The sequence below is a fragment of the Petromyzon marinus genome, chromosome 8, assembly GCF_048934315.1.
Source record: "Petromyzon marinus isolate PM22_M1 ecotype Great Lakes invasive population chromosome 8, UKy_Petmar_22M1.pri1.0, whole genome shotgun sequence".
In the NCBI taxonomy this organism is placed as follows: domain Eukaryota; kingdom Metazoa; phylum Chordata; class Hyperoartia; order Petromyzontiformes; family Petromyzontidae; genus Petromyzon; species Petromyzon marinus.
Window position 1 is genome coordinate 14,089,086 of NC_133674.1, and position 27,942 is coordinate 14,117,027.

The 27,942-nt window shown below is 40.8% G+C and overlaps 2 protein-coding genes across 4 annotated transcripts; one reads left to right on the forward strand and one right to left on the reverse strand.

The window, feature by feature from the left end:
* Positions 1–6,539: 6,539 nt before the first annotated feature.
* Positions 6,540–17,143, forward strand: LOC116940388 (chymotrypsin-like elastase family member 2A). The gene is made up of 10 exons (XM_076065672.1): positions 6,540–6,767; positions 8,051–8,362; positions 8,493–8,643; positions 10,423–10,586; positions 11,081–11,134; positions 11,824–11,953; positions 12,628–12,887; positions 13,059–13,186; positions 14,399–14,601; positions 16,816–17,143. The coding sequence occupies exons 2-9, from the start codon at positions 8,179–8,181 to the stop codon at positions 14,561–14,563; spliced, it is 1,236 nt and encodes a 411-aa protein (XP_075921787.1). The 5' UTR covers positions 6,540–6,767; positions 8,051–8,178; the 3' UTR covers positions 14,564–14,601; positions 16,816–17,143.
* A 687-nt stretch (positions 17,144–17,830) lies between these two features.
* LOC116940254 (uncharacterized) lies at positions 17,831–27,710 on the reverse strand. 3 transcript variants are annotated; one of them, XM_032949768.2, is made up of 4 exons: positions 27,376–27,710; positions 26,786–26,905; positions 21,436–23,069; positions 17,831–20,712 (listed from the first exon to the last, which is right to left on the reverse strand). In XM_032949768.2, the coding sequence occupies exons 3-4, from the start codon at positions 22,762–22,764 to the stop codon at positions 20,173–20,175; spliced, it is 1,869 nt and encodes a 622-aa protein (XP_032805659.2). In that variant the 5' UTR covers positions 22,765–23,069; positions 26,786–26,905; positions 27,376–27,710; the 3' UTR covers positions 17,831–20,172. The 3 variants fall into 3 exon arrangements, with proteins under 3 accessions (XP_032805659.2, XP_032805661.2, XP_032805662.2); XM_032949770.2 differs by lacking the exon at positions 27,376–27,710 and adding an exon at positions 27,145–27,287; XM_032949771.2 differs by lacking the exon at positions 26,786–26,905.
* Between the last annotated feature and the right edge of the window lie 232 nt (positions 27,711–27,942).

Genomic DNA, 27,942 nt, shown 5'->3' on the forward strand with positions numbered 1-27,942 from the left:
CTTTGGTCAGGGCATTGGCACCATCTGGTTGGATGATGTCAGATGCAATGGTTCTGAATCCTTTCTGGGACCATGTTCTCATCGCCCATGGGGCCAGCATGACTGCAGCCACAGTGAAGATGCTAGTGTCATTTGCAGCGGTGTGTACATCTCGAAATATGTTTTAATAAAAGTTCCAAATGTTATTTTTCTAATATTAGATGGTAATACTTTGCCGTATATTATATGAATTTCAAAATGTTCACTCAGTATATTGACTTTTGTCGGTCAATTCAATACCACTTTTAATATGTTAAATCTTAATTGGTTACAGCTCAAACAAGTACATCAACCGCTACGACACAGACAACAACTCAAGCCCCTGGTGAGTAAAAATTTGTCAGCAAATTCATACCTTATTGAAATAAAAAGTTGATTGTAAATGGGGGTCTATTTAATTACTTAAACACATCTTCTTTGGTTCTTTCGGTAAAGTCACGTAGAATGAGAATAAAATAATACATTGATAAAATAAAATAACACAATAATATTCTCACGACGTTTCGGCCACAACACAAGCGGCCTTCATCAGGTGAAGGGACTAGACTGTCTGGAGGACAGCGCTGGAGTGAAAAAGCCATGCTCAGATTGCGACCTTAAGCTGTGTGAGAAGAAACAAAGCGCCTTGACAAAGGAATTAGCATAGAATTTAGCATTGAAATGGCTGAGTGATTAGCTTGTGACTGGTCACAGAAATGGCTATGTTAAAGTTAAAGCATACACATCCGCAGAGGCACCCCTTGACAAAGGAATTAGCATAGAATTTAGCATTGAAATAGCTGAGTGATTAGCTTGTAACTGGTCACAGAAATAGCTATGTTAAATTCAGAGCATACACATTCACAGAGGCACCTAGTACAAATCAAACAGGAGAATTTAGCATTGAAATAACTAGGCGAATTTAGCATTGTGACTGGTCACAGAAATGGCTATGTTGAAGTCACGGCCTACACATCTGAGCTATTCACAGTAACTGGGTATACACTACAATATATAATGAATACTATATAGTGAACCAATAAAAAAACTAAAATTTAAATTACCTCAATGTAATCAATAAACTCTATATATTCTCCAATCAGCTAATCTACCAACAATAAGTCGTTATATATCACAATGCTATATGGTGAAAAAATGGGTGGATTCTTACCCTCAACTTTAACAACACGGATAGCTACGGGCCCCGTTCAGACGGACGAGTTCATCCATGGTCGGAACACAGGAGGGGAGAGAGACAGCTGCGAGGCGCTGTTATACTCCATGTTGTAAACCATACCATTAACCGTGGTGTGAGAGGTATTAAGAGTCAATGCCAGCGAAAGAGCTGCGGTCTGAAGGTCATCGTAAAATACAATTAATTAAGAACGGAAATGGTTTAAAACATCTTTCCAATGGTTACTAAGCCGGAATCCATCTACTCGGTTGAAATTGTCTCTGTGCTTGTATATGTGAATGGCCTCATGAACGAATCTCTCATGGAAGCCGGTTGGTTTGCAAAGAACCTCCGTCTTGGAGAAGTCAATGTCATGTGAGCCCACTGAATTATAACAGTGATCTGCCACGGCAGAGGAGTTCGTTCTACCGTATTTCAAGTCTGCTTTATGTTCGCGGATTCGGTCCGAGATATATCGTTTGGTTTCTCCAATGTAGATACTACCACAGATGCACTTTAGTTTGTAAACGCCCGGGTACTGTATGTCTGGAACAGCATCTTTTACAGATGGAACTAGATCACGGATTTTATGTACTGTGTTGAATCGGACCTGGATCTTGTGTTTATTCAGGATTTTGGAGATCTATTTAGTGACCCCTGCAATGTAGGGTAAGGTGATGGTTTTGAGTGGCTCGACAAGAGGATCCTTCTTCATGACTGGAGTGATGGCTTTGCGGATTGTGTAGTCGGAGTAACCATTAGCCATGAGAGCCTGGTGTACGTGCTTGAGTTCACTGGTAATGTAATTGTACTAGGTGCCTCTGTGAATGTGTATGCTCTGACTTTAACATAGCTATTTCTGTGACCAGTTACAAGCTAATCACTCAGCTATTTCAATGCTAAATTCTATGCTAATTCCTTTGTCAAGTGGTGCCTCTGCAGATGTGTATGCTTTAACTTTAACATAGCCATTTCTGTGACCAGTCACAAGCTAATCACTCAGCCATTTCAATGCTAAATTCTATGCTAATTCCTTTGTCAAGGCGCTTTGTTTCTTCTCACACAGCTTAAAGGTCGCGATCTGAGCGTGGCTTTTTCACTCCAGCGCTGTCCTCCAGACAGTCTCGTCCCTTCACCTGATGAAGGCCGCTTGTGTTGTGGCCGAAAGGTCGTGAGAATATTATTGTGTTATTTTATTTTATCAATTCATTATTTTATTCTCATTCTACGTGACTTTACCGAAAGAACCAAAGAAGATGAATCCATGCAGTCACGAAAGCTTTAAATCGAAACTTAACCACAACCACATATTTAAAAGTTGTATTTTCAAATAATCAACGTTAGAAAAGATTCAACATCAGAATCTCACAATTGTATATATTAAAGCTTGACATTTTTTTCAGTGTACATTTCTTGAATCCACAGAGACAGCCATTCGCCTGGTGGGAGGAGGAGGCGCATGTCAAGGCAGAGTGGAGGTCCTCTATAATGGCTCCTGGGGCACGGTCTGTGATGATTTCTGGGACATCAATGATGCTCAGGTTGTCTGCCGAAAGGTCGGCTGTGGAGCTGCTTTTTCTGCCCTATCAAATGCCTACTTTGGTCAGGGCATTGGCACCATCTGGCTGGATGATGTCAGATGCAATGGTTCTGAATCCTTTCTGGGGCCATGTTCTCATCGCCCATGGGGCCAGCATGACTGCAGCCACAGTGAAGATGCTAGTGTCATTTGCAGCGGTGTGTACATCTCAAAATATGTTTTAATAAAAGTTCCAAATGTTCTTTTTCTAATATTAGATGGTAATAATTTGCTGTATATTATATGAATGACAAAATGTTCACTCAGTATATTGACTTTTGTCGGTCAATTCAATACCAATTTAACATGAGACATCTTCATTGGATACAGCTCAAACAAGTACATCAACCGCTACGACGCAGCCAACAACTCAAGCCCCTGGTGAGTAAAAATTTGTCAACAAATTCATACCTTATTGAAATAAAAAGTTGATTGTAAATGGGGGTCTATGTAATAACTAAACCACAACCACATATTTAAAAGGTCGTATTTTCAAATAATCAACGTTAGAAAAGATTAAACATCAGGATCTCACAATGGTATATATTAAAGCTTGACAATTTATTCAGTGTTCATTTCTTGAATCCACAGAGACAGCCATTCGCCTGGTTGGAGGAGTAGGCCCATGTCAAGGCAGAGTGGAAGTCCTTTATTCTGGGTCCTGGGGCACGGTCTGTGATGATTACTGGAACATCAATGATGCCCGGGTTGTCTGCCGAAACGTCGGCTGTGGAGCTGCTCTTTCTGCCCAATCAAATGCCTACTTTGGTCAGGGCAATGGCACCATCTGGCTGGATGATGTGACATGCAATGGGTCGGAATCCTCTTTAGGAAATTGTCCTCACCTGCCATGGGGGCAACACAACTGCGTTCATGCTGAAGATGCTGGTGTCATTTGCAGTGGTGGGTACATCTCAAAATATGTTTAGTTAAAACTTCAAGCGCTAATATGCATCTAATATACAGAAGGCAATATTACAATGCTAGAGTTTATGATAAATATTACTGCATATGTACGAATTGCACTGTCTATACCTCAGCTAATGGGAAACCCGTTTTAAAATTTGCTTCATTGATGACAGTTCTAAAAGCAGATCACCCACTACAAGGCAGCTGAAAACTCAACCTATTGGCGAGATGGCATTTGTCAGTAAATCTATGTGCATATTCATCATTTTTTTAAATCAAAAGTTGGTTGTAATTCGAAGTATATGTAATATTCGTAACAAAAACCACCCATGTAACATCATTGGTAGCAGAATTTTTGTTTATCATTGTCAACATCATCCAAAATAATTTAATAATTTATGGCTATTCTCAATCCACTATTGGATAACGGCTTTCCTTTGCCATGTCACTTATTGGGTTATTTGACAATCCATTAACATATTTTTTTCATTTTGGTGAAGTTCTTATTCACCTATAATTATCAATAGTGTCTGTGTTCATAATGGTTATTGCTACTTTAATATAACTATGAAATTTATGCAATGTAAAGTCCTTCTTTTTCATTTTCATTGCAAAATCCAGTGAAAGGACCATATAAAAAAGTAACGATGATGAGTTACGAATCACCATTCTGGTTATTATCTTTAATGGTATATGATGCAATATTATACATACAACGCAGAATACAGCAGGAATCCAATAATCCGCGTTGGTTTGGGGGGAAATAATTGCAGATCTTGTCATCAGTTCCCCACCAACATTTAAAGAAAATGTTTTCGCGCCAATGCGGTGTGATGTGGATTGTGTGATGAAAGAGCCACGTGATTCCACTAAACTCAAAAGAAAATATGGATTACATTGCAAGCACATTGCATGGCTAGCAGCTCCATTAATCTTCAGTTGATTTGTGGGTTGCAACTTTTTCTAAGACCCAACTGGTGCAACTCTATCATGAGTGTATGTTATAGATTTATTCGCATTTTCTAGATTTCTTATCCAAGACCAATAAATGCAAACAAATATTTTCTCCTAAAAAAAATCACATCAGCACGGCTAGTTTATGTGTTATCATGACGTAATCTAAACATCCATAAAATGGTGTCAAAATATTTGGGGTTTAAATGTTTGTTTGAAATTGAATCAAATTGTGCCATGGTTGGTTACGTACATTCCGCAAAGAAGTCCAACGTACATCGATTTCTAAACAATTACTTTTCTGCATTCTGTTCACTCCACAGATCCAACCATTCGCCTGGTTGGAGGAGGAGGGCCATGTCAAGGCAGAGTGGAGGTCCTCTTTGATGGTTCCTGGGGCACGGTCTGTGATGATTCCTGGGATATTAACGATGCCCAGGTCGTCTGTCGCATGGTCGGCTGTGGGGCTGCTATTTCTGCCCCACAAGTTGCCTACTTTGGTCAGGGCAATGGCCCCATATGGCTGGATGATGTCAGTTGCACTGGTTCTGAATCCATCCTGGGATCATGTTCTCATCGCCCATGGGGGCAGCATGACTGCAGCCACATTGAAGATGCAAGTGTCATTTGCAGCGGTGTGTACATCTCAAAATATGTTTTAATAAAAGTTCCAAATGTTATTTTTCTCATATAAAATGGTAATGTTTTGCTGTATATTATATAAATTACAAAATGTTCATTCAGTATATTGACTTTTGTCGGTCAATTCAATACCACTTTTAACATGAGACATCTTCATTGGTTACAGCTCAAACAAGTACATCAACCGCTACGACGCAGCCAACAACTCAACACCCTGGTGAGTATAACTTTGTCAATCAATGTAGATGCATATTCATCCCTTCTTGAAATCAAAAGTTGGTTGTAAATAGGGGTCAATGTAATAAATTATCCACAACCATATTTTTTAAAGTTTGTATTTTCACAATGTTAGGAAAGATTAAACATCAGGATCTCACAATGGTATATATTTAAGCTTGACAATTTTATCAGTGTACATTTCTTGAATCCACAGAGACAGCCATTCGCCTGGTTGGAGGAGGAGGCCCATGTCAAGGCAGAGTGGAGGTCCTCTATTCTGACTCCTGGGGCACGGTCTGTGATGATTTCTGGGACATCAATGATGCCCAGGTTGTCTGCCGAAAGGTCGGCTGTGGAGCTGCTCTTTCTGCCCCATCAAATGCCTACTTTGGTCAGGGCATTGGCACCATCTGGCTGGATGATGTCAGATGCAATGGTTCTGAATCCTTTCTGGGGCCATGTTCTCATCGCCCATGGGGCCAGCATGACTGCAGCCACAGTGAAGATGCTAGTGTCATTTGCAGCGGTGTGTACATCTCAAAATATGTTTTAATAAAAGTTCCAAATGTTCTTTTTCTAATATTAGATGGTAATACTTTGCTGTATATTATATGAATGACAAAATGTTCACTCAGTATATTGACTTTTGTCGGTCAATTCAATACCCCTTTTAATATGTGAAATCTTAATTGGTTACAGCTCAAACAAGTACATCAACCGCTACGACGCAGCCAACAACTCAAGCCCCTGGTGAGTAAAAATTTGTCAACAAATTCATACCTTATTGAAGTAAAAAGTTGATTGTAAATGGGGGTCTATGTAATAACTAAACCACAACCACATATTTAAAAGGTTGTATTTTCAAATAATCAACGTTAGAAAAGATTAAACATCAGGATCTCACAATGGTATATATTAAAGCTTGACAATTTATTCAGTGTTCATTTCTTGAATCCACAGAGACAGCCATTCGCCTGGTTGGAGGAGTAGGCCCATGTCAAGGCAGAGTGGAAGTCCTTTATTCTGGGTCCTGGGGCACGGTCTGTGATGATTACTGGAACATCAATGATGCCCAGGTTGTCTGCCGAAACGTCGGCTGTGGAGCTGCTCTTTCTGCCCAATCAAATGCTTACTTTGGTCAGGGCAATGGCACCATCTGGCTGGATGATGTGACATGCAATGGGTCGGAATCCTCTTTAGGAAATTGTCCTCACCTGCCATGGGGGCAACACAACTGTGTTCATGCTGAAGATGCTGGTGTCATTTGCAGTGGTGGGTACATCTCAAAATATGTTTAGTTAAAACTTCAAGCGCTAATATGCATCTAATATACAGAAGGCAATATTCTAGTGCTAGAGTTTATGATAAATATTACTGCATATGTATGAATTGCACTGTCTATACCTCAGCTAAAGGGAAACCCGTTTTAAAATTTGCTTCATTGATGACAGTTCTAAAAGCACATTACCCACTACAAGGCAGCTGAAAACTCAACCTATTGGCGAGATGGCATTTGTCAGTAAATCGATGTGCATATTCATTCATTATTTTTTAATCAAAACTTGGTTGTAATTCGAAGTATATGTGATATTCGTTACAAAAACCGCCCATGTAACATCATTCGTAGCAGAATTTTTGTTTATCATTGTCAACATTATCCATAATAATTTAATAATTTATGGCTATTCTCAATCCACTACTGGATAACGGCTTTCCTTTGCCATGTCACTTATTGGGTTATTTGACAATCCATTAACATATGTTTTCATTTTGGTGAAGTTCTTATTCACCTATAATTATCAATCGTGTCTGTGTTCATAATGGTTATTGCTACTTTAATATAACTATGAAATTTATGCAATGTAAAGTCCTTCTTTTTCATTTTCATTGTAAAATCCAGTGAAAGGACCATATAAAAAAGTAACGATGATGAGATACGAATCACGATTCTGGTTATTATCTTTAATGGTTTATGATGCAAAATTATACATACAACGCAGTATACAGCAGGAATCCAATAATCCGCGTTGGTTTGGGGGGAAATAATTGCAGATCTTGTCATTAGTTCCCCACCAACATTTAAAGAAAATGTTCTCGCACCAATTCGGTGTGATGTGGATTGTGTGATGAAAGAGCCACGTGATTCTACTAAACTCAAAAGAAAATATGGATTACAGTGCAAGCACAGCGCATGGCTAGCAGCTCCATTAATCTTCAGTTGATTTGTGGGTTGCAACTTTTTCTAAGACCCAACTGGTGCAACTCTATCATGATTGTATGTTATAGATTTCTTCGCATTTTCTAGATTTCTTATCCAAGACCAATAAATGCAAACAAATATTTTCTCCTAAAAACATCACATCGGCACGGCTAGTTTATGTGTTATCATGACGTAATCTAAACATCCATAAAATGGTGTCAAAATATTTGGGGTTTAAATGTTTGTTTGAAATTGAATCAAATTGTGCCATGGTTGGCTACGTACATTCCGCAAAGAAGTCCAACGTACATCGTTTTCTAAACAATTACTTTTCTGCATTCTGTTCACTCCACAGATCCAACCATTCGCCTGGTTGGAGGAGGAGGGCCATGTCAAGGCAGAGTGGAGGTCCTCTTTGATGGTTCCTGGGGCACGGTCTGTGATGATTCCTGGGATATTAACGATGCCCAGGTCGTCTGTCGCATGGTCGGCTGTGGGGCTGCTATTTCTGCCCCACAAGTTGCCTACTTTGGTCAGGGCAATGGCCCCATATGGCTGGATGATGTCAGTTGCACTGGTTCTGAATCCATCCTGGGATCATGTTCTCATCGCCCATGGGGGCAGCATGACTGCAGCCACATTGAAGATGCAAGTGTCATTTGCAGTGGTGTGTATGTTGCAAAATCTTTCACTAGAATTTAACTAAATGTTTGTACTGTGAGAAAACTTAATTTGCATGTTGTATTATTTCAGTGTCATTCAGTAATGATGGTAATCTTTTCCCCGTTTGTCAACAGCCAATCGCCGGTGTTCTACAGAGCTTAGTAATGCAAATGGAACGATTCTTTCAAGTAACTTTGGCAGCCAGTGTGGTGGCAGTACGCCTTACACGTGGATGATAACAGCATCTCCTGGCAAAGTTCTACTTCTTCAGTTTACCTTGTTGAGGTTTGTATACGATACCACCCAAATGTCACGTTTTCCTATGGCTAAAATACGATGTACATGCCCGTTCGCTTGCACATCTTGGACGCTAGTCAGGGTTGAGCCTGGTTAGCATGTGGATTGAAGGCCACCAGTGCATTCGAAATATTGTAGGTGTGGAGCTGTACGATCTCCCAAAAAATTAACTTGCGCAATGGATTGTTAAATCTATCTGTGCAGAGCTTTGAATTGAACCCTTGAATGAAAAACAGCATCCTCAGGCTCAGCGATAATTTCTTGTTAATTAAATAACATTACTTGGATTCACACCGTTTTACAGTTTAGAAGAATGTACTTGTTTATTGTAAATTTTTACAATATGTTATCATTTTTTTATTCCACTGGAACTTTTCTAACAATAAATAATGAATTCCAACTTCCATTGTTAAAATGACATTTTAACAGAAAAATAGGTTCTGCATTTCACACATTGGGGCTTCAGAGCAGAAATAGGGCAGGAATATTAACTGGCTTATCGATTGAGTTGTGCCTTGAAAACACTAGGAAGTTGGAAGAAAGATTATATATGAAAGGCCTGGTGCATGCGGAGTTTGTTTCTGTACGTTTCCATAATTCTGTCACACGGATTTGCTGAAAAATGGATTCCAACTAATTAATGTACCGTTCCAATTTTCGACCATACATTGTACCAAATTGATGGAACCCCATGTGTGGAGCCCCATTCTACATTTTTTTCAGAAACTATCAGTATCTGGGAGATTGCTGATGAGATTCTCCATTATTCCAGAAAATGTAATCCACTAAACCACACTCACTTTGGGCCACTCCAAAATTGTGCCATAAGCAGTGGCATAATGGTTGGGTTTTTTCTTAGAATTGGCCATCATAATTCCAAAAAGTAACATAGTGATATGAAAAATAGATAAATGAAGCAAGTAATTTGTAAAAAAAAAAAGAGGGCTTTACCTTGTCTGAAAAAATACAGGTATTAAGATGTTCATAGACATTTGAGAAAGTTTTAATTAGGAGTGAATTCAACATGAAGCACACAGCTTAAAGGACGCGACCTGGGCTTGGCTGTTTTCACTCCAACGCTGTCCTCATGACAGCACGGTCCCTTCACCTAGTGGTATCCCAAACTTTCACAGCTGCTTATTTCTCTCCACTCATTCACTCCACTCACTCCACTCACTCCAATCACTCACTCACTCCACTCACTCACTCCACTCACTCACTCTACTCACTCCACTCACTCACTCCACTCATTCATTCACGTCGTGATTTTTGTTATTTTATTTTTTACCTTCGTGACTTTACCGAATAGAACCAAAGAGTATGAAGCAAAGACTTCAACTATAATCCCAACAACCTCAGTCCTTGTCAAATATCCAACAGCTACACACGATATCTGAACTTGTCTCAGACCTCCCATAGATCAATTTGGCCTTAAATGAGCATCTGGCATGGCATGCAAACATCAGCACTGAGTCGTGGTCTCCAGTTTCTGTGCAATGCCCGCACTAGTTGGTGCTTGCTATTCGCATTTGCCTCTATAGCCTATTAGGCTAAATGGTGGATCTCTATATTCTTGGTTCTTTCGGTAAAGTCACGTTGAAGGGAAACAATAAAATAATAATATATATAAAACAATAAAATTCTCACGACGTTTCGACTGTAACGCAAACAGTCATCATCAGGTGTGAAAAACCAATGGCAAGAAACATTTGAAAGAAGTGTCACTTGGTGGATCTCTGTCTGAGCTAACGTCTGTTTGTGTTGTAGTCTATCCTGTGACTGCTTGAATGAACGTGTGGACATTTACGATGGAAACATCACAACCCCTGACACTAAATTGGCAACATTCTGTGGATCAGATGTCCCACCTGCAATCAGATCTCTCTACTCAAACATAACCTTGGTTTGGACTAAGCAACAAGTATTGGCAGGTTTGTTCCGTAACATTTTCCACATTTTTGGTACTTGATATTATTCAGTGACTGTGTAAATTATTACAATGAAAATTATGACCCCCCCATAGGTAGGACACAAAGGAATTTTTTGCATGTGAAAGCTCCACACCGACTGCTTTATAAAATATGTCGATGTACACCAGGCCTTAATGATTGACTCCCTCTCCCCCAGCAGATTAATGATTTGTCACGATCTGGGGTCAAAAGTGGAATTAAGAACCAATTTGTTTTATCCCATATTTAGTCTTGTTTGTATTGTTTACTTTTCTTATTTTTGCATAATTGTTTTGCTCAAGTAGAATAAATGCAGCATGAGTGTAATTTATATAATGTACATAAATAATTTATCGATTTCAATCAATCCATTGTTACATATCCAGTTTGTACATATTCACTATTTTCATTTTCAGGTGTGTATATGTTTGCATGTTTTTAAAATTTGTTATTCTTATTTTGTTGTCTGATTCTAGGGAGAGGGTTTCAAGTGACGTATACGTCCGTGACACCCTTGGATCCCATTCGTGGTACGCACTTTATTGCATATAATTGTAACATAATATCAGTCTGTACAGAAAATATATACAGGTGCCATTAATCTGTGGTTGTAATTCAGGTGGCAATGCAGCTCTTGTCTTCGACGTACAGAAGCTGCATGGTCAGTTTAATGATTCTAGTGTCATCCTCATAACTGAGCGTTGATGCCTATGGCAGATACTTTGAACCATTTGTGATCTTCAGCACCAGCACCACACACATTGTTCTACGAACTGATCTTCTTCTTCTTCCCCTTTTCGATGATAATTTATCTATGTAGAACCATACTCATTATTTTTAAGACACTTTTATAATGTGTTCTACTTTTCCATTTGTTTAACGTCCGACCTTCACAGCTATTGCTGGTTGTATGCTTTTGATCTCAACATGCATTTCATGATAGCAGCTAATTTTTTCAAGAGTTATGTAACACCACATTTCAAACACGTGACCTGATGTCTTGTCACACTTGCTCCGTGTTGATGTGTTATTGCATATCCCGCTACACTTCACACCAAAGCCTTCGTATCGTAAGTCTCACTTTTCAATTTAATTCGTTTTCATGTGTAAAATATGAAACCTTTTCCGAGATTTAGATCAATCATTTAATATTTTTTGAATTGTTAATGTATTTGCTGCTGACGTCACTCAATCTTTTTATTATTATTTTATTTTTCAGCATGTGGCCAGGGCTCTCTCATTCAGACTCCTTGGCTTGCCAGTCTGGTCAATGGAAACGTTACATGTGATGCAACACTCATCGGCGATAGATGGCTGATAACAGCCGCTCACTGTACCCAGAATGCCAGGTATTTTGCCCCTTTTCTGTAACTCAGAGTATGGTACACGACCATTATTATTGCACAAATTTCTCCTGTACTTTTTATTTTATATCTGTGTAACACCTAGTTTCAAATAGCAGAGTTAAAATGTCATGTACACTGTAATTATTTACTGCCCTATCCATCGGGGGTGTACTTTACCTCACATCAAACATTTTAAAGGGCATCTCCTCTGCAGTGGCAGCTGTTACTGGACACAAGGTGACTCGCCAGTTATAATCCAATTTGGTATTTAAACGTGCAAAAACTCACTTTGTCATTGGTAAGTGGCAGACAATTGCAATTTAAGACACATTTATGGAATCTGTGCTTTGCAATTAGCAGAAGCCTCTGATAAATGCAGTGTCAAATGTATTCTATTTTTTTCTTGGCAAAGCTAGAAACAGACATGTGGTTCTTCAGGTGTGGTCTTTTTGGTGAATCTGTGTGGTGAGCATATCTTGTCTCAAGCTTTTTCCACGCACTACTTCGGGCATCGCCAGAAGTTGAATGCAGGTAAAGTGAAGATGTCCGCAGTAGTGCGTGGCACAAGCATTAGAGAACATGTGATCAACGCGCTGTCTGACGTGGAAGACCACACTTGCATTAGGAGTGGGTGAAAACGCTTACAGTACGTGTTCTAATGCGGCGCTGTGTTGTAGCCTGCAGGTTCAAGGTTGGCAGGCTCTGCTGGGCCAGTACCCAGTCAATGGTGTCGTTCGCTTCCTACACAAGTTTGCGGTGCGGAGAATCATCGCACATGGGCAATTCTCCACATCACTCCCACAGGACTATGACTTGGCCCTGGTGGAGTTGGCACGCCGTGTACCCATTTCAGACATCGCCTCACCGGCTTGCGTCCCATCAGACAGCCCTAGTTTCCCCAGCACATCAACAACTTGCTACTTGACCTCCTACCCCGGTGAGACTTCGCTCAGTCAATGTCACCTGCAACTGAACACATACAGCACGAGAACTGCAGCGCCTGACTTGCTGGCAGGGCTTGAGATGTGCAATTGAAAGACGTTTAATTAACTTCGTGCTGTTTATGCGTGCAGTTATTAATGCTCGTGTATATTTTAATATTTTTCAGCCTTTGCAAGCGGTGTTACAGTTCGCATCGTCCCACAAATAACCTGTGCCTCGTCGAGCAATTATGGATCATCGGTGAATGTGAGGATGCTCTGTGCTGATGTCTCTAGTTACCCATCTGCATGTTGGGTAAGTCACATCTCAGATGCTGTTTAAACAAAATCCGTTTGCTCAGAAAACTGTGTTGTAATTGTGTTTGTAATTCTACACGCTTTGCGATTATTTCCATATCAGCATTTTATAACGATTGTTATTCCTTTTGCAGTGCTGAAAGGATGGTTCGTTAATAAAAAGTTAACTTTACGGTTTGAAAACATTCTGTATGTAGTATTCACATATTTAAATCAGTGCACGCCTTTACAATATTACACTACTTGCAGCAGCATCTCATTATGGCTCCTAGGCAAAATATGCTTTTTTTGATAAAATATTCATACATATATAAAGGTCTAATGTGATAGATATAAACGCATTCAACAATTATTTTGGAAACGCATCTACTTTGGTTGGTCGGATTATTGCAAATGTATTCACCATAATGCTCTTCATTAATATATCTTGCCATAACTTCCCTTCTTGGCACAAAGAGCCCAACTGCTATGTAATATTGCATGCAGTGTAATACTGCATAGAGTTAAACTTCTCTCATTCATGTCGTAGAATTTCCCACTACTACTGGATGACTTATTTTGTCTGTGCAGAAAAATACGCACGTAGTAGGATGCACACAGCACTTCTGCGTGACTTATCGATGGATAAATGAACATTATAGATTGAATGTCCCACCACCTCATGGTGACTCATCTGCAAAGTTACACAGATGTATGTATGTTGAACTTATTTGACACCGTGCTAATCGGGGATGTGATTCGCAAATATAATTTCTCACATATCGCGCTTGTCCGCGGATAACACATTCCTGCGGAGGGAGCTGGTAGGAACGTTGGGTTGCTCGGTCAATGGCCAGGGTCAACGGCGGCACCACGTGGTGTATTCCGCAAATATGTCCGACTGTGAGGGCGGGCACAAGCCTGCGTGAGTAGGTTAAACGTTGAGTTTTATAAGGGCACCACGGGGTGACCAGCCCCTCCCCACCCAGCCCCACCCTCCCACCCCCCACCCAGCCCCTCCCCACCCTCCCCTCCCCTCCCCACCCCCACCCTCCCCTCTCCACCCAGCCCCACCCCTCCCATGTGTGGATGCACGACGCACGGACGGACACAATAATCCCCTGTGGGCTGGTGGTGTAACCAGGAGGTTCCTGCCAGTAATAGGAGTTGTGAGTGATAGGGCCATGGATAAGAGGAGTGTCACAGTATATATATATTTTTGTCATGGCAGGGCAACAAAGGAGGGGCAGTCTCCTGCTTGAACACTGATGGGCGGTTGTACGTGGTGGGGCTCGCCAGCTGGGGCCGCCAGTGCTCCCAGCCAGGCACTCCAGGAGTGTTCACCTTCATCTCCAAGTACAGCACCTGGATTAGCCAGCAGCAGCAGCAGGTGTAGAACAAACATTGGTGGCATCCACCTGCGGTACTGCACACGTAAGTATGTGCTCTAATAATAACGATTCATAATTTAAACTTGTAATGCACTGCACAATATTCACTCGCTCTTGAAGAGAGACGAGCGGTAAAGCATCCAGGCGGTGAGCCGGTGACAAATTACCCCCCCTCCCCTACCCCCCAAGCTCTGTGGTCCTCTATGTATTGAGATGTTATTGTCATTCATAATAAAGGTGTTTGGGTTAGATCGCGTTTATTTATAAATGTGTCGTAACCCTCCACCACCTGACACGGCCAATCAGCAAAAAAAGTGTCACGTTGACAAAAGACAAATAATTCACTACTTTAGCCCACCGGTGTGTTGAAGAGTGAATCCACATTTACAGTTTCAGTACGGCGTTTCGCTGGTAAATACATCCAGCATCATCGGGCAATTCGCCAGAATGGTAAAGCCCTCGCTTGCTCCCGGTTTTATATAGAGCAGCAGGGTGACGTCATCATTTAACTCATATCAGGTGCAGTGATCAGAGGCGGGGGGGGGGGGTATTGTAATTATATAATCGATTAGTAGTCAGTCATTGGTTATGATTAGTAATGAATTGTAGATTAGTAATTCTTAAATCAAAATGTAATGTGTATTATTTAATAATACGCTTCCAGGCCGCACTAAGCCTGTAGCTGTCAGAGCGATTAAAGTTATTCTTGTTCCTCTCAATTTCAATGGATTCTCTAATTAGTCTTTGCCAGTAAGGGTTACGACACATTTATAAATAAACGCGATCTAACCCAAAAACCTTTATTATGAATAATATTGGTCACGAAAGCCTACGTGTTAAACTGATGTTATTGTCAATTCGTAAGGGTTTACACGCAGGAGGAAACTGGAGCGCCCTGAGAAAACCCACACTTTTCCAAACACATGAAACGAGTGAAGTCCAACTTTGCTGTCCGACCTTGTCCTTGTAAGCCAGGTTATGGCACCTCGATGCATATGGGAAGGAAATTTCACAATTTGTCTGATCCACCAATCCTCACCTCCATACCGCTGGTATACAGACATACATACACCATCACCAACCGCAGGGAATGAGAGCCATCACTGCAGCCAATTGCACTTTGCACTGTGAGAGCTGGCCAAACGGATTGTAGCTGGCATCACGTATTGCCAATTAATTACTATACCCTTTGGTTCTTTCGGTAAAGTCACGTAGGTAGAAATAGAATAAAACAAATCACGACGTTTCGATCGCCACACAAGCGATCTTCATCAGGTGCGACAACCACAGCAAGAAAATGCTGAAGTCGGCGGGAGAGCTGCCGTGGCAAGAGGTTATATAGGTGAGAAAGGGGGAGGAGCAAGGGGGGAGAGAGAGGGGGGGGTGTGGGGTAGGGGGAGGCCACGTGAGCGCTCGGGGAAAATGACGTGAGGCTGGGCGGGGGGGGGAAGTGGGCGGGGCTAGAAGTGGGAAGGTGGTGGAAGAACAGATAGAGGACGTAAGGCTGGGCGGGGGGGAAGTGGGCGGGGCTAGAAGTGGGAGGGTGGTGGAAGAACAGATAGAGGACGTGAGGCTGGGGGGGAGGAAAGTGGGCGGGGCTAGCAGTACACCGGCAGGTAATGATGGAAAAAACAACAAGTTAAGGCATTGCCTGGTTGATAACATCCTTCCAATGATTGTTCAATTTGTATCCATCTTCTCGGTTGAAGTTTTGTCTATGTTCATATATCTGGATGGCTTCATGAACAAACCTTTGATAGTAGCCCGAAGGTTTGCAGAGTGCCTTGGTCTCGGAAAAAAACAATATCATGCGAGCCCACAGCGTGGAATAGTGGTGGACATTATCCATTGTTGCTGGTGATGGTGAATGCGTGCTGTCATGGACATGGAAACGCCATAATTTGAACACGAAGAGTTTGCAATGTTTTATATTTTATGTTCACCACGATATGTTATGTAGGTGTAAGTGTTTAACGTCTGAGATAGTTTATAAAGATCACGCGATAAATCACGATATTTTTGCTAATCATTGCCAGTCAATACGTGAAATGATTTAATAAGTAGACTGTAAATTGCCTGATGCTGTATTGTCCCTGAAAAAGCCGTTACTAATGTAAACAAAAAGTCGATTATGTATGTGTTAACTTGTGCATTTTAAGAAAAGGTTGATTGCAGAAGATCAGAGATCATAGCCTGCATATATTGTTGTTTCTTGATGAGGACATTTCTCTAATTTTGTTTTGTGTTGTTCCTGTAGTAATTTTCCCTCGCTTGGGGCTGTGGATCAAGTGCTCGGACAGCAAACGGAATAGCAAATAATGTGCACTCACCACTCCCTCTTACAACGAACCCCTCTTCAACACTGCTGATTGTAATCACGCCAGTGTTGTACTGCACACCTCAAACTCGTTTTAGTAAGGCGTCACGTCTAAATGTTAACGATTGACACACTGATCAACTGGTCAAAGGTTTAAAGCAATACATGAATACATGATCAACCAAATTACTAAAAATATGCAATTTCAAAGTGTGCATTTAGTTTATATAATGCTGCTTATAGATCAGTTATTTGTTAAGACATGTTTGACACATAATCGACATTGACATCCTTGTTTGCGCACGATATGCTTAATTATCTAAGAATTATCTGTCATTGTCAAAACCCATTTATCCACTAACCAATTTACAAATTCCTCATCAGTGCTGTGACGGATGTAAATTATGTAATCAAATGCAGATGTTACCATTCAATTTAAAATAACTCAGTCACAATAACTCAGTCAGTATTACATTGTATAATACAATTAACCTTGAATACATGTGAGTAGCCATCTGGTTTATATTACCACTCGGCATATGATGGGCACTACGAAAGTGTCTACATATAATGTATTGTCTCCACATAGTGCGGCATATTATCACAGTAAATAATTTTACATCGGACATGATCCACTTCACTGCTACTCCATTCTAATCTTTTTCTGAGGCAATATATAACATTGCCATATGCAATTATTACTTAGATTTACGGAAATGTAGCATGTATTACTAATTAACCCAATTTAAACCTCAAAGTAATCTTGAAGTACCATATTTCACTAACTTCCTTATGCAATTCGTTTTTGTGAGGAAGTTAAGGCATCTTAAATCCTGTCAAGCATGGTATATTTTGTTCTCTTGTGTGATTTCACAATGAATATTTTCTGTCGTTCAATGCATCCAATGAATCTGAAACGTACATGTTTACTATGATTTTACGATGATTATTGGTGACAGGGATAAAAATAATATTTATTAGTTTTAAATAAATCAGTGTATTATGAATATAGAATAAAGCAATACAAAGCATTGGTGTGTGTCTTCGCGTTTGCATGGAGCAATACGAGGAAAATAATAATGGAAAAGTGAAATAGTTGTTAAATATTTAAATTCACCAAGTGAAGCATTCACCAACTCCTCCTGTAAGCACCACAACAACAGTTGCCATTTGCCACTAAGTGGCGTTGTCATTACCATGGTGTTCGTGCCAGGCGATATGCACTTTGAGGCCATGTGAAAAGTATGATCGGTTCACTGGCAGGAGGCCGTGAGACAGAAGCGGGCTTCATGCGTTCACTGAGATGACTGGCATTTGCCACAGCCCCACACTCGCCACTGCTGGCTTGCTATGATGTAACCACCAGACACGGCTAATTGCTGCGAGCATTTTATTCACACTGATATAATTTCACCTATAGAATAAAAATTTATGTTTTATGCATTAAAATATCATTTGAATACCGATTAGAAATGCAATGGCAAAAACACAATTAAAAACACAGAAGCTTTAAGCTATTTTTGTAATGAAAAACGTGTAAATGAAATTGATATAGGCTGCAAAAATATAAATATAATTGTATTAACACTCAAACTAAATACTGTAGAAATTTTAAAATTGACTTTAAATAGAGCAACACTATTATAAGTCACAATGTAAGTTAAATAATGTGTTAAATGTATGAAAAGTGTAATCAAACATACCTAAATGTGATAAACTTTTGCAACTTAGGATGGTATTGAAAGCACGTTACACCAAGTGAGCCACGGTGTATTTTTAAATACGACCTTGGTTAAGTGCTCTGTTTTGTTGAAGCAAATGTATAAACATAAAATTATCCAGCAGACTTGAATGGTTACATACCAACATGTGTTTCCTACACTGTAGTTATATTAATTTGATTGTGTTTCTGGCACATTCTTTTTTATATATCAGCACATCTTTCAATATGGCACTATATTTCGTCTGATTTATGACAGATTTCTTGGGTTAGAACAGGGGTCCACAACCCCCGGGCCACGGACTGGAACCGGTCCGTGTCGCTAGGAACCGGGCCGCACAGCAGGAGGTGAGCGGTGGGCGAACGAGCGAAGCTTCATCATCTGTTATTGACAGATGATGGAGCTTCATCATCTGTTATTGACAGCCGCTCCCCATCGCTCGCATTACCGTCTGAGCTCCGCCTCCTGTCAGATCAGCGGCGGCATTAGATTCTAATAGGAGCGCGAACCCTACTGTCAACTGCGCATGCGAGGGATCTAGGTTGCGCACTCCTTATGAGAAGTCCATTATTTTATTGACCACTTCCGTCCACGCCTCTTTCCCGCACCGCGCACTCGTCTCAGTCACAGTTTTGGTAAGCCCACAAGCTAACCCCAAATGAGAGCTTCTTTGAAAAGGGGGAAAGACCCAATGATGACCCCCCCCCCGGTCCGTGAAAAAATAGTCTTCAACGAAACCGGTCCCTGGTGCCCTGGTTAGGCAACTTAATTGTATGACCAAATCCATGCTGTTAAGTGGCTCCCACCACCTGACACAGCCAAACAAATTGCCACGTTGTCTCCAAGCATTTAACTTGCAGATGATTATTGTTTTGGCTCACCGGTAAGTTCAAAGGACAATACTCACAACCAATTTTAGCAATTTGATATGACGTTTTGTTTGAAACTATATCACTATTTAAAACTTAAAAAAAATTACCAGATAGGCTCACTGAGCTATAAGCTCTTTTTCAGAAGCGACGTGGCCACAAATAGTAGCTCAACGAAGTGGCTTACACGTGGAAATCTATAACAGCTAAATACAGTACTCTAAACGCATCATCAGGACAACATCCAGATATTCAGAGTAGCAATCCATAAAGTCAAGATAATTTTGACTTTCTTGATTGTGGTAAACATCGTTATGTGGCCTTACACAAGTAAATAAATGATCAATCGTAATATTCTATGGTTCTTTCGGTAAAGTCACGTAGATATAATAAAAAAAATAATCATACTTTTATTATTTTTTATTCACTTTATTTTCATTTTTATTATTTTATTGTTATTTTTTTTTCCTATCTACGTGACTTTACCAACAGAACTATAGAATATGAATTTCTGCAGTCACGAAAGTTTTAAGTCAAAATCAATCGAAATATTTACTGAGAAAACCCTATGCTTTAAGTATAGATTGTTTAATCTTTTATTTTAGTTTAACCTCCATGCACGGATTTGAATAAAGATATTTAAATTGAGGAGTAATTTATATACAGCCATGGAAATGTACTCTCTTAGAACAGGCCATGCTGGAAAGTCATTTCCCATTCCCTACACCATCCCCATCACCGACGTCATCTGCAGGGGGATTCTCATTTCCTTCGAGCTGCCCCTCAATGTGCATCTCTCCCAGGCGTATAGCGATCCTGTCGCTCAGGTGCAGGTAGTCCGCACGGAGTTGCTGAAGTTCCAACTCCATCATTTCCTTCTCTCGGAGTGCATCCCGAGCCAGCTCCTCCTCCTGAAGCAAAGCCTCCCTGCTTCGTCTAGCTTCAGCTTCTGCCTGCACCCTGGCTCTGTTGGTCTCAGCCACCTCTCTCCGCAGAAGCTGCTTTTCTTCTTTGAGAGCCTGCACGAGGTACCCTGTGGCCCTGAGCTCCTCACGCATACCCTGGGCACTCTTTTCCGCCATGCTCTGCCCTAGGCGGGCTTCTTCCAGTTCGGCTTGGAGTTTCTGCTCCGTGGCATTGCACCTCTGTCGTAACTCCACCAGCTCCTTCCGTGCACAATGGTTGGCCCGTTCTTTTTCCATCATTGCCGCTTCCAACTGCTCATTCTCTTCTCTCTCAGTCACCATCTATATGCGACAGTTGAACAAAACGTGCAGCACTCAAATGCAATATTATTACATTAAAAGATCAATTGACAAGTTGTCATATTCGTAATGTATATACAACCGTAGTTTTATACTCTTTGGTTCTATTGGATAAAGTCACGTAGGTGAAAATAAAATAACAAAAAATCACGACGTTTCGGCCACAACACAAGCGGCCTTCATCAGGTGAAGGGACGAGACTGTCTGGAGGACAGCGCTGGAATGGAAGAAGCCACGCTTAGATCACGACCTTTAAGCTGTGTGAGAAGAAAAAAACCACGCGCCTTGACAAAGGAATTAGCATATAATTTAGCATTGAAATGGCTCATTGAAATAGCTATTTATTTTCACCTACGTGACTTTACCCAATAGAACCAAAGAGTATGGATCATGGCAGTCACGAAAGCTTTAAATCTAGAATCGTAGTTTTATATTTATTTGGTTTATTATTTTACTTAATAATATTGCATATGAATGATCCAATTATGAAAATTTGAATTAATTCATAACCTACATTGAACTGATCCGATGAAAATATTACAAAAGTATTAACCTCGTCGTAGAATATTATACCTACATGCGTATACGGCAATCATTTCATTCATAAAATGGACAAATTACATGTTGAAAACATAATATTTGTACAACGTAAGACTAAAAACAATGTTTGTGGTGAGTGGACGTACGGCTCAGTGACGGGCTTACCTTTGCGAGTAATTCCTTTTTTTCGGCTATGAGTTGCTGTTCCTTCTCACGCAGGTCAAGGATGTCATCGTCACTCTGGTGCAGCCGATGCCTGCAGTCTTCCAGGTCTTCCCTCAGCTGAGCCTCCATCTCCTCCAGAAGTTGCTTCTCCCGGATCAACCTGTACGCTGCCTCTGTCAGGTGCTGGCACTCCTCCCGCGATGCCTGTGCCGCTCGATTGCCCCCGTCATTCTCCTCGCGAGCCCTCTGGAAAGCATCTTGCAGTTTTTGTTTTTCTTGCTTCGTTTCTCTCAGCATCGATGACAATGACTCGTTCTCCTCCCGTCGTTTTTGTAGGCTCAGGAACAACGCGTGTTTTTCCTGCAGCGCTCGCTCGAGTGCAGCGTTCTGCACATTGAGCTGCTCCCTCGACTCTTCGTATTTCTGCGCCAACCTTCGCATGTCCCTCAAGCAGGATTTCCTTTGCTTTTCAGCTTCAGAAAGTTTTCTTAGCAGCGACATTTTGTCAGAATCTCCATTACTCTCTCCATCTTGATTCGCCATGTTTTCACTGTGCATTTTCTGACCTTGCAAAAGGAGCATATCTTTGTTATTTTCTGAAGCCACACGTAGATTGTCTCTATTGCTATAATCATTAGTGGCTCCGCTTGTGGACGCATCACTTTCCAATTCAACATCAACAGTTTGGTCGTTCATCTTTAGTTCCCCCATCTTCGAATGTGAATTAATCTCACAACCCCGTCTTGCCATTGTGGAGTCACAATTCGTTTCTGGAAGAATGTGGCTATGCGGATTCGATGTCACTGTATATTCCCATGGCCTTTCATATACCACTACGGTTTTGTTGGGACACATCTCGGAGGCGTTCATGCATGTGGCTACTCTTTTGTCCCTGAGTTCTCTATGGAGACTTGTGTTTTCGTCTTCCAAATATGAAATTGAATTTTGCAAGGCTTCCACTGTTGCTTTTAATTCTGAAACATTGTCTGGTGTTTTTCTTCCATGTGAATATTTAATTTCCCCACCTTGTTCCATATCCTCGATATTGCCATCGAAATATGAACAACTTCTGTCCGTTGATGCCTGCTCAAGATTGTGGCAGTTTTGTCTGCCTGCCAAACCTTTTCTCTCGAGGCCAGACCGTTCATTCGTAATCTTGGTATCTATTTTGCACCCCTGTCGATCATCTGCAAGCCTCGCCTTTTGCAAGTACAATTTGCCCATCGATTCATTGACACGGTCTCCAGTTCTCACTCTATCGCTCAGGCTGCGTTGCAGCTCGCCTCCAGCATAAGCAAATAATTCTGGTTCATTCTCTAATATGGACATCTCCTCCAAGGCGGATGTGACACAGGTAACTTGCGTTGTAGGGGAAAACGCAACCACTTTTTTTAAACCTTTTCTCTCAAAGCTGAATCTTGATCAACATTCAGCACGTTGGAAGGTGAAAGCAAACCATACCATTGTTGTTGTCCATGCGTGGATCGGTCACGATTGCCAGTGAGATATGACGGTTCAAACATGCGATTGGGAGAATAATTTTCCTGCGTCAATAAACTTGATTGGGAAGAATGTTATTTTGTTGATTGATTTAGTTTTAAACTCGAGTGGAAGGCAATACTTCTTGAACCAGCCTGAAAAACAAATGGATGCATGTGTCTTTGTATATTGACTTAATGCTTTCGTGACTGCAGGAATTCATATTCTTTTGGTCTTTCGGTAAAGTCATGTAGATAGGTACTTATTAAAAATATATATAAATAAAAATTGTGTTTATTTCATATTCATAATTTTTTATTAATTTGTACCTATCTACGTGACTTTAACGAAATACCCAAAGAATATGTCATTGTATTTTCGACAGTTAATTTGCATTACAATATCTCGGAACGGAGCGGTGGCACAGTGGTTAACACACTACGTGGTGAACTTGGCAAAACTTGAATTCCATGACTGGCCATCAGTGGCGAGTCATTTTTAATGTTTTCTGGCCTCTATTATACAAACACGCACTTGCCAGCATGTGTAGACATGGTCAAACAAACCCCCATGACTGATAGGGTGTAGGGAGGCATTCCTTCAACATTTGATTGACAATGGGCTCGAATACATTATTAATATTGTATTACTTGTTTGAGTGTGGAATATATTTTCCCAGCATACTGATGTGAAATAAAAATGTCCCAATGCTAGAACAGCTGCCTCTAGTTGGGTACAGCCATACATCTTTGCTTTATTTTCAAATAAAATAATAAAATAACAATATACTTAGTCCACATACAAATGCTCCGGAAGAAGGTGTAATGCCGAATTTAATGGCAACGTGCACGAAATGACCTACACATCACCGAGACTGCACAATAGGTCCAAACAAATGATGTAAAATGCACAACACGATTAAATGCCATCGAACACTGCATCTGACGCCACGCTGCTGTTGTGCACCACACGTTTTTCTCGTTCCTCAGCAGTGGGCCCAGCACCTCAAACCACTCCCTGTTATTCAAAGGGAACCACAGCCCTCCTGCCTACAACAACATCAAGCAGCAGATAAGGCTCACAAGTGACGGACAACATTTGCTTTAACCAACTTTCCCCTCCAGGTCAAAGGCTTTGGAGCACTGACAGAGCCGGACCAGCGGTTCACCAACAGCTTTTATCTGCTTGGTACTTTTAAACATCATCACGAGGATTAAATAGAAACAAGTGCTTGCGGAAATATTGATACACTTTAATTTAAGTAGAGTTTACAGTGCTTAGTAAGCACCTTATCACATTTTCAATCCCTTTTATGAACTTCAGTAATTGCATCAGTCCCCCGCGTTACAGAATGTAGTAAATTATTCAGATTATTTGACAGGCATGAACTTGTGGTCAAATGTACACATTCTTCTTGTGGAGGCTGTCTGTCCATACCATGTAGGTCCTATCAATAGCGTGACATCAAATGCCACGTTTCGGCAAATATTCTCTGGGATTAATTTAGCATGTCGTTTTAAAAAAAGAATTCATCCACATTAAAAAAACGGAATCTAAATGTAGATGATAATATCCCACCTCCAACTCGAGTAGGCTAAAATAACCCCACCCCAATAGCTTGGATTGACAAACAAGCTGTGCGTGTTAACAGAATGAAACTCATAATCAAGGTTTTTGGGTCGTGTGAACATTCCTCAAGCCTTCAGCTGAATCCTGCGAGACCGATTAAATCAGTGGCACGTGCATGAGAGCGGGCAACGCTCTTCGCTTGGCTGCGACTCTTTTTTTTAAAGTCTTTGAAAGTTTACTAACCCTCCAGACTGCTCACGCTCAAACTGTGACCACTCACAAACTATAAAAACATTTTTTTCTCTCTCTCTCTCAATGCGTGGCGCTTGCCTTTGTGTCATTGTTCTACCTTCAGAGTCTAGGCATGCAAATTGATGAGAGAGAAAAAAGCAAAGCTGCCTCTGGACACACTGTCACATTTTGATGAATAATTTCCTGAGTTTCTGCACTCGTGCTGTAGGCTTAGCAGTGGGGTATCTATAAGGCAAATGGCGCAGTTGACAGAGGCACTTGCTCAATGTGTTTCTTTTGCTGTTTCGAATGCTGTCTTCGTGATTTTATGGCGAGCACCACGTGTGTGGGCTTGCTATAATGTACGTGGACTCATTTTCACACCCATTCCTTTTAAATCCGGCGCTAGATGAACGCTTCCCCAAGGTCTGTTATTCATTGGTGTGGTTTATTAACCATGCTTCACCACGTCTGTTCCGATATTATTCGCTACAGATGCCAACCATGGGCAAAATCCTAACCAAGGTCGCCTGGTTGATAATGCAGTTTGCTAACTGCTGCACCTAAATACTCTCGCCATTGCTCCATCCCCATAAGTATATTAACATAGTAAACATATTGGTCCACTTCCCATTTAAAATATTTTCCAGCTAAGTTTGTTTATCATTCAGTAGCAGCAAGGAAACATTAAAATATGTATTGGTACAAATGGCGTTAAAAATAATCTCCACCAATGACGTAAACATTTTTTTTAGGGTTGGATGAATGTTATATGATCTATTACTGATACTAAACTGATCAATTGCCACACATTTAACTGCAATACAACTTAGGCTAGAAGAAAGATCATCATGAAATGAAACATATTAATGCAAAACAATTGTGAGATTTTACCCATGTGTGTCCCATATGTGTACACACTTGTAGTTGGTCGGTTTTTCTCTCCCTTTGTCAGATCAATGACCCCATTATAATCCCTGAATGCGTGTTTATCCTCTGAGTCAACCGACTGAGCATTTGACAGTTATTCGTTGGTGTGAGAGGCATGGTGCAAACAAAATAAATAACAGCAATAGAAAGGAATCTATTTGTAAGGCAAACACACAGCTACACGGGAGCAGCCACCCATGTTTGACACTGTCCCACATCCCTTTGGTCCAGTGTAGGCAGCTCGTGGCATGGTTGACAATCCCAATTGTTAAAGTTAATCTATTGTTGGATTGACTACCGTGTCTTTCACTGCAACACCAGGTGTGCATGTGTAACATGTTCAACAATATACACATTAAATCCATTGCACGCAAAAAAAACTTTCCCCAAACAGACATTGTGCTCACTGCCAAAATACGAGCCAAGTTGAGTTGGTTAGATGTCGTGCCAAACATGTCAAGATAATTACTTTTGGATCTTTAATAGAAGAAAGTCTCCTAGTGTGTGAAACGCAAGCCGTTGGTTACAGTGAGCCCCAGAGTCCAGGGGGGCGAATGGAGGACCTTTGGATTTTTATAACTGTTCACCTTCCCTGTGCTCCGTTTTTTGGAATGCACGCAGTACCACCCGCAGCTGTGGAAAATGACAACAAATCTTGCCAAGGCAACCTTGGGGGCATTGTAAATACCACTCATTGTCTGAGTGAACGTATTTGTGAATAGATTTTGTTGTTGTTAATACTATTGTATTGTGTTTGTTGACAGAAGGATAATATGTGCTAGAGCTGTACAACATTATTAATATTATACTGATGAAGACACAGAGATGGGTTAACTTGTTTTTTTTGTGATAATTGAATTATTATATCATGTTTATAGTTTTATTACTGTAGATGTAATACATAACATGTAACACATAATTAATGCTTAATTTCATTGCTTGTGGTTACTATAGAATGCATACCACCAATAAAATGAAAAAAATATCTTGTGCTGAATTGCGATATACGATCCTCTGAATACCGCTGCAATCAACAAAGTTAAATATACCATTTTAACATTTAAATGTCAGAAAAAGCGCTAAACGAAAACATGCTAGTTTGCCTTCCCAGATTAAATTACGTGTGAAAGTAAATGTTTACCTTATGATACAACGTAAATTGCCATCCCACACTTCCAGGACGGTCAGGTATGTTCAATCAACATCAACGATCCGCATGGCGCGGGTCGACCCTCATCCAGCGGTGAATTGTCAAAAGGCGCTGCACATGACATAACACAATTAATATTTACATTATACCCACGTGCAAGTTACAAGTTGAACTCACTTATTTTTACATTTGTACCCGTTGTCAGAATGCTCCCTCGCATAGTATGAATAACCATCAAGTATTGTACACACCGTGGTAAGCTGTTGCGTAGATCATATTTACTGGTCTTTGTCAGCCTCAGCCTATCATTATACAATACTGACAATTTAATAAAGTCACGTACGTCTTACCTTTGTGCATGCAGTTCGCCAAATAGCATCAATGCTTACGTTCACACGATAAACTAAATCCCTTTCACATGCACATAAAAAAATCATCCTGTGCGCTGCATGCAATGTTGTAAGCTTTAGCCATCAAACAAAACACACACATCAAAAAAATACGAAACTACGTTAAATAGATGGGGGTGGGGGGGTGGGGGTAAATATTAGAACTATACTCACAGATATTAAGACCCTTACCTCGAGAGACTTAATATCCAAGAGTTTGGAAGAAGTGTCGCTCTTTATGCGCACGCCTGCCTTGTGAACCACAGCTTCCGACGGTGTTGCGAGCGAGAGGAGGGGGTGGGTGGGGAACTTGAGCACGCACGCCCGGTGCATTCGAAGTGGCGCGGTCGAGAGTGACAACCCCAAATAAGCTTTCACCACTGACGCCCCCAGCATTGTGTACGTGTGGCCCTGGCAACGAATTGCACGGTCCAAGACGCTCGCCCTCCCGCCGTGAGCCCGAGTCCTCAAAACCCTTCGCCTGGTGGCTTTTGGCGACCACTCGTTAAACCCAAAACCTGCAGCTGCATGCCTCGACAAATCTCAGCAGAGTAATCCTGAGAATGCTACCGATGAGAATGTGAGGAATTTGTGTTGAAATGTAATTCCCGAGATATATATATAAAAAAATGTATTCGAGCCACCCACTTTTGGCTGGTATTAATATTTTCACAGAAAAGCCGTCTTGATTTGTTAAGACTTCTCGGGGTGGTCTGGTGCGGTGTGACCTTTCGCGTCATTTTCTTGACGTCATTGTTG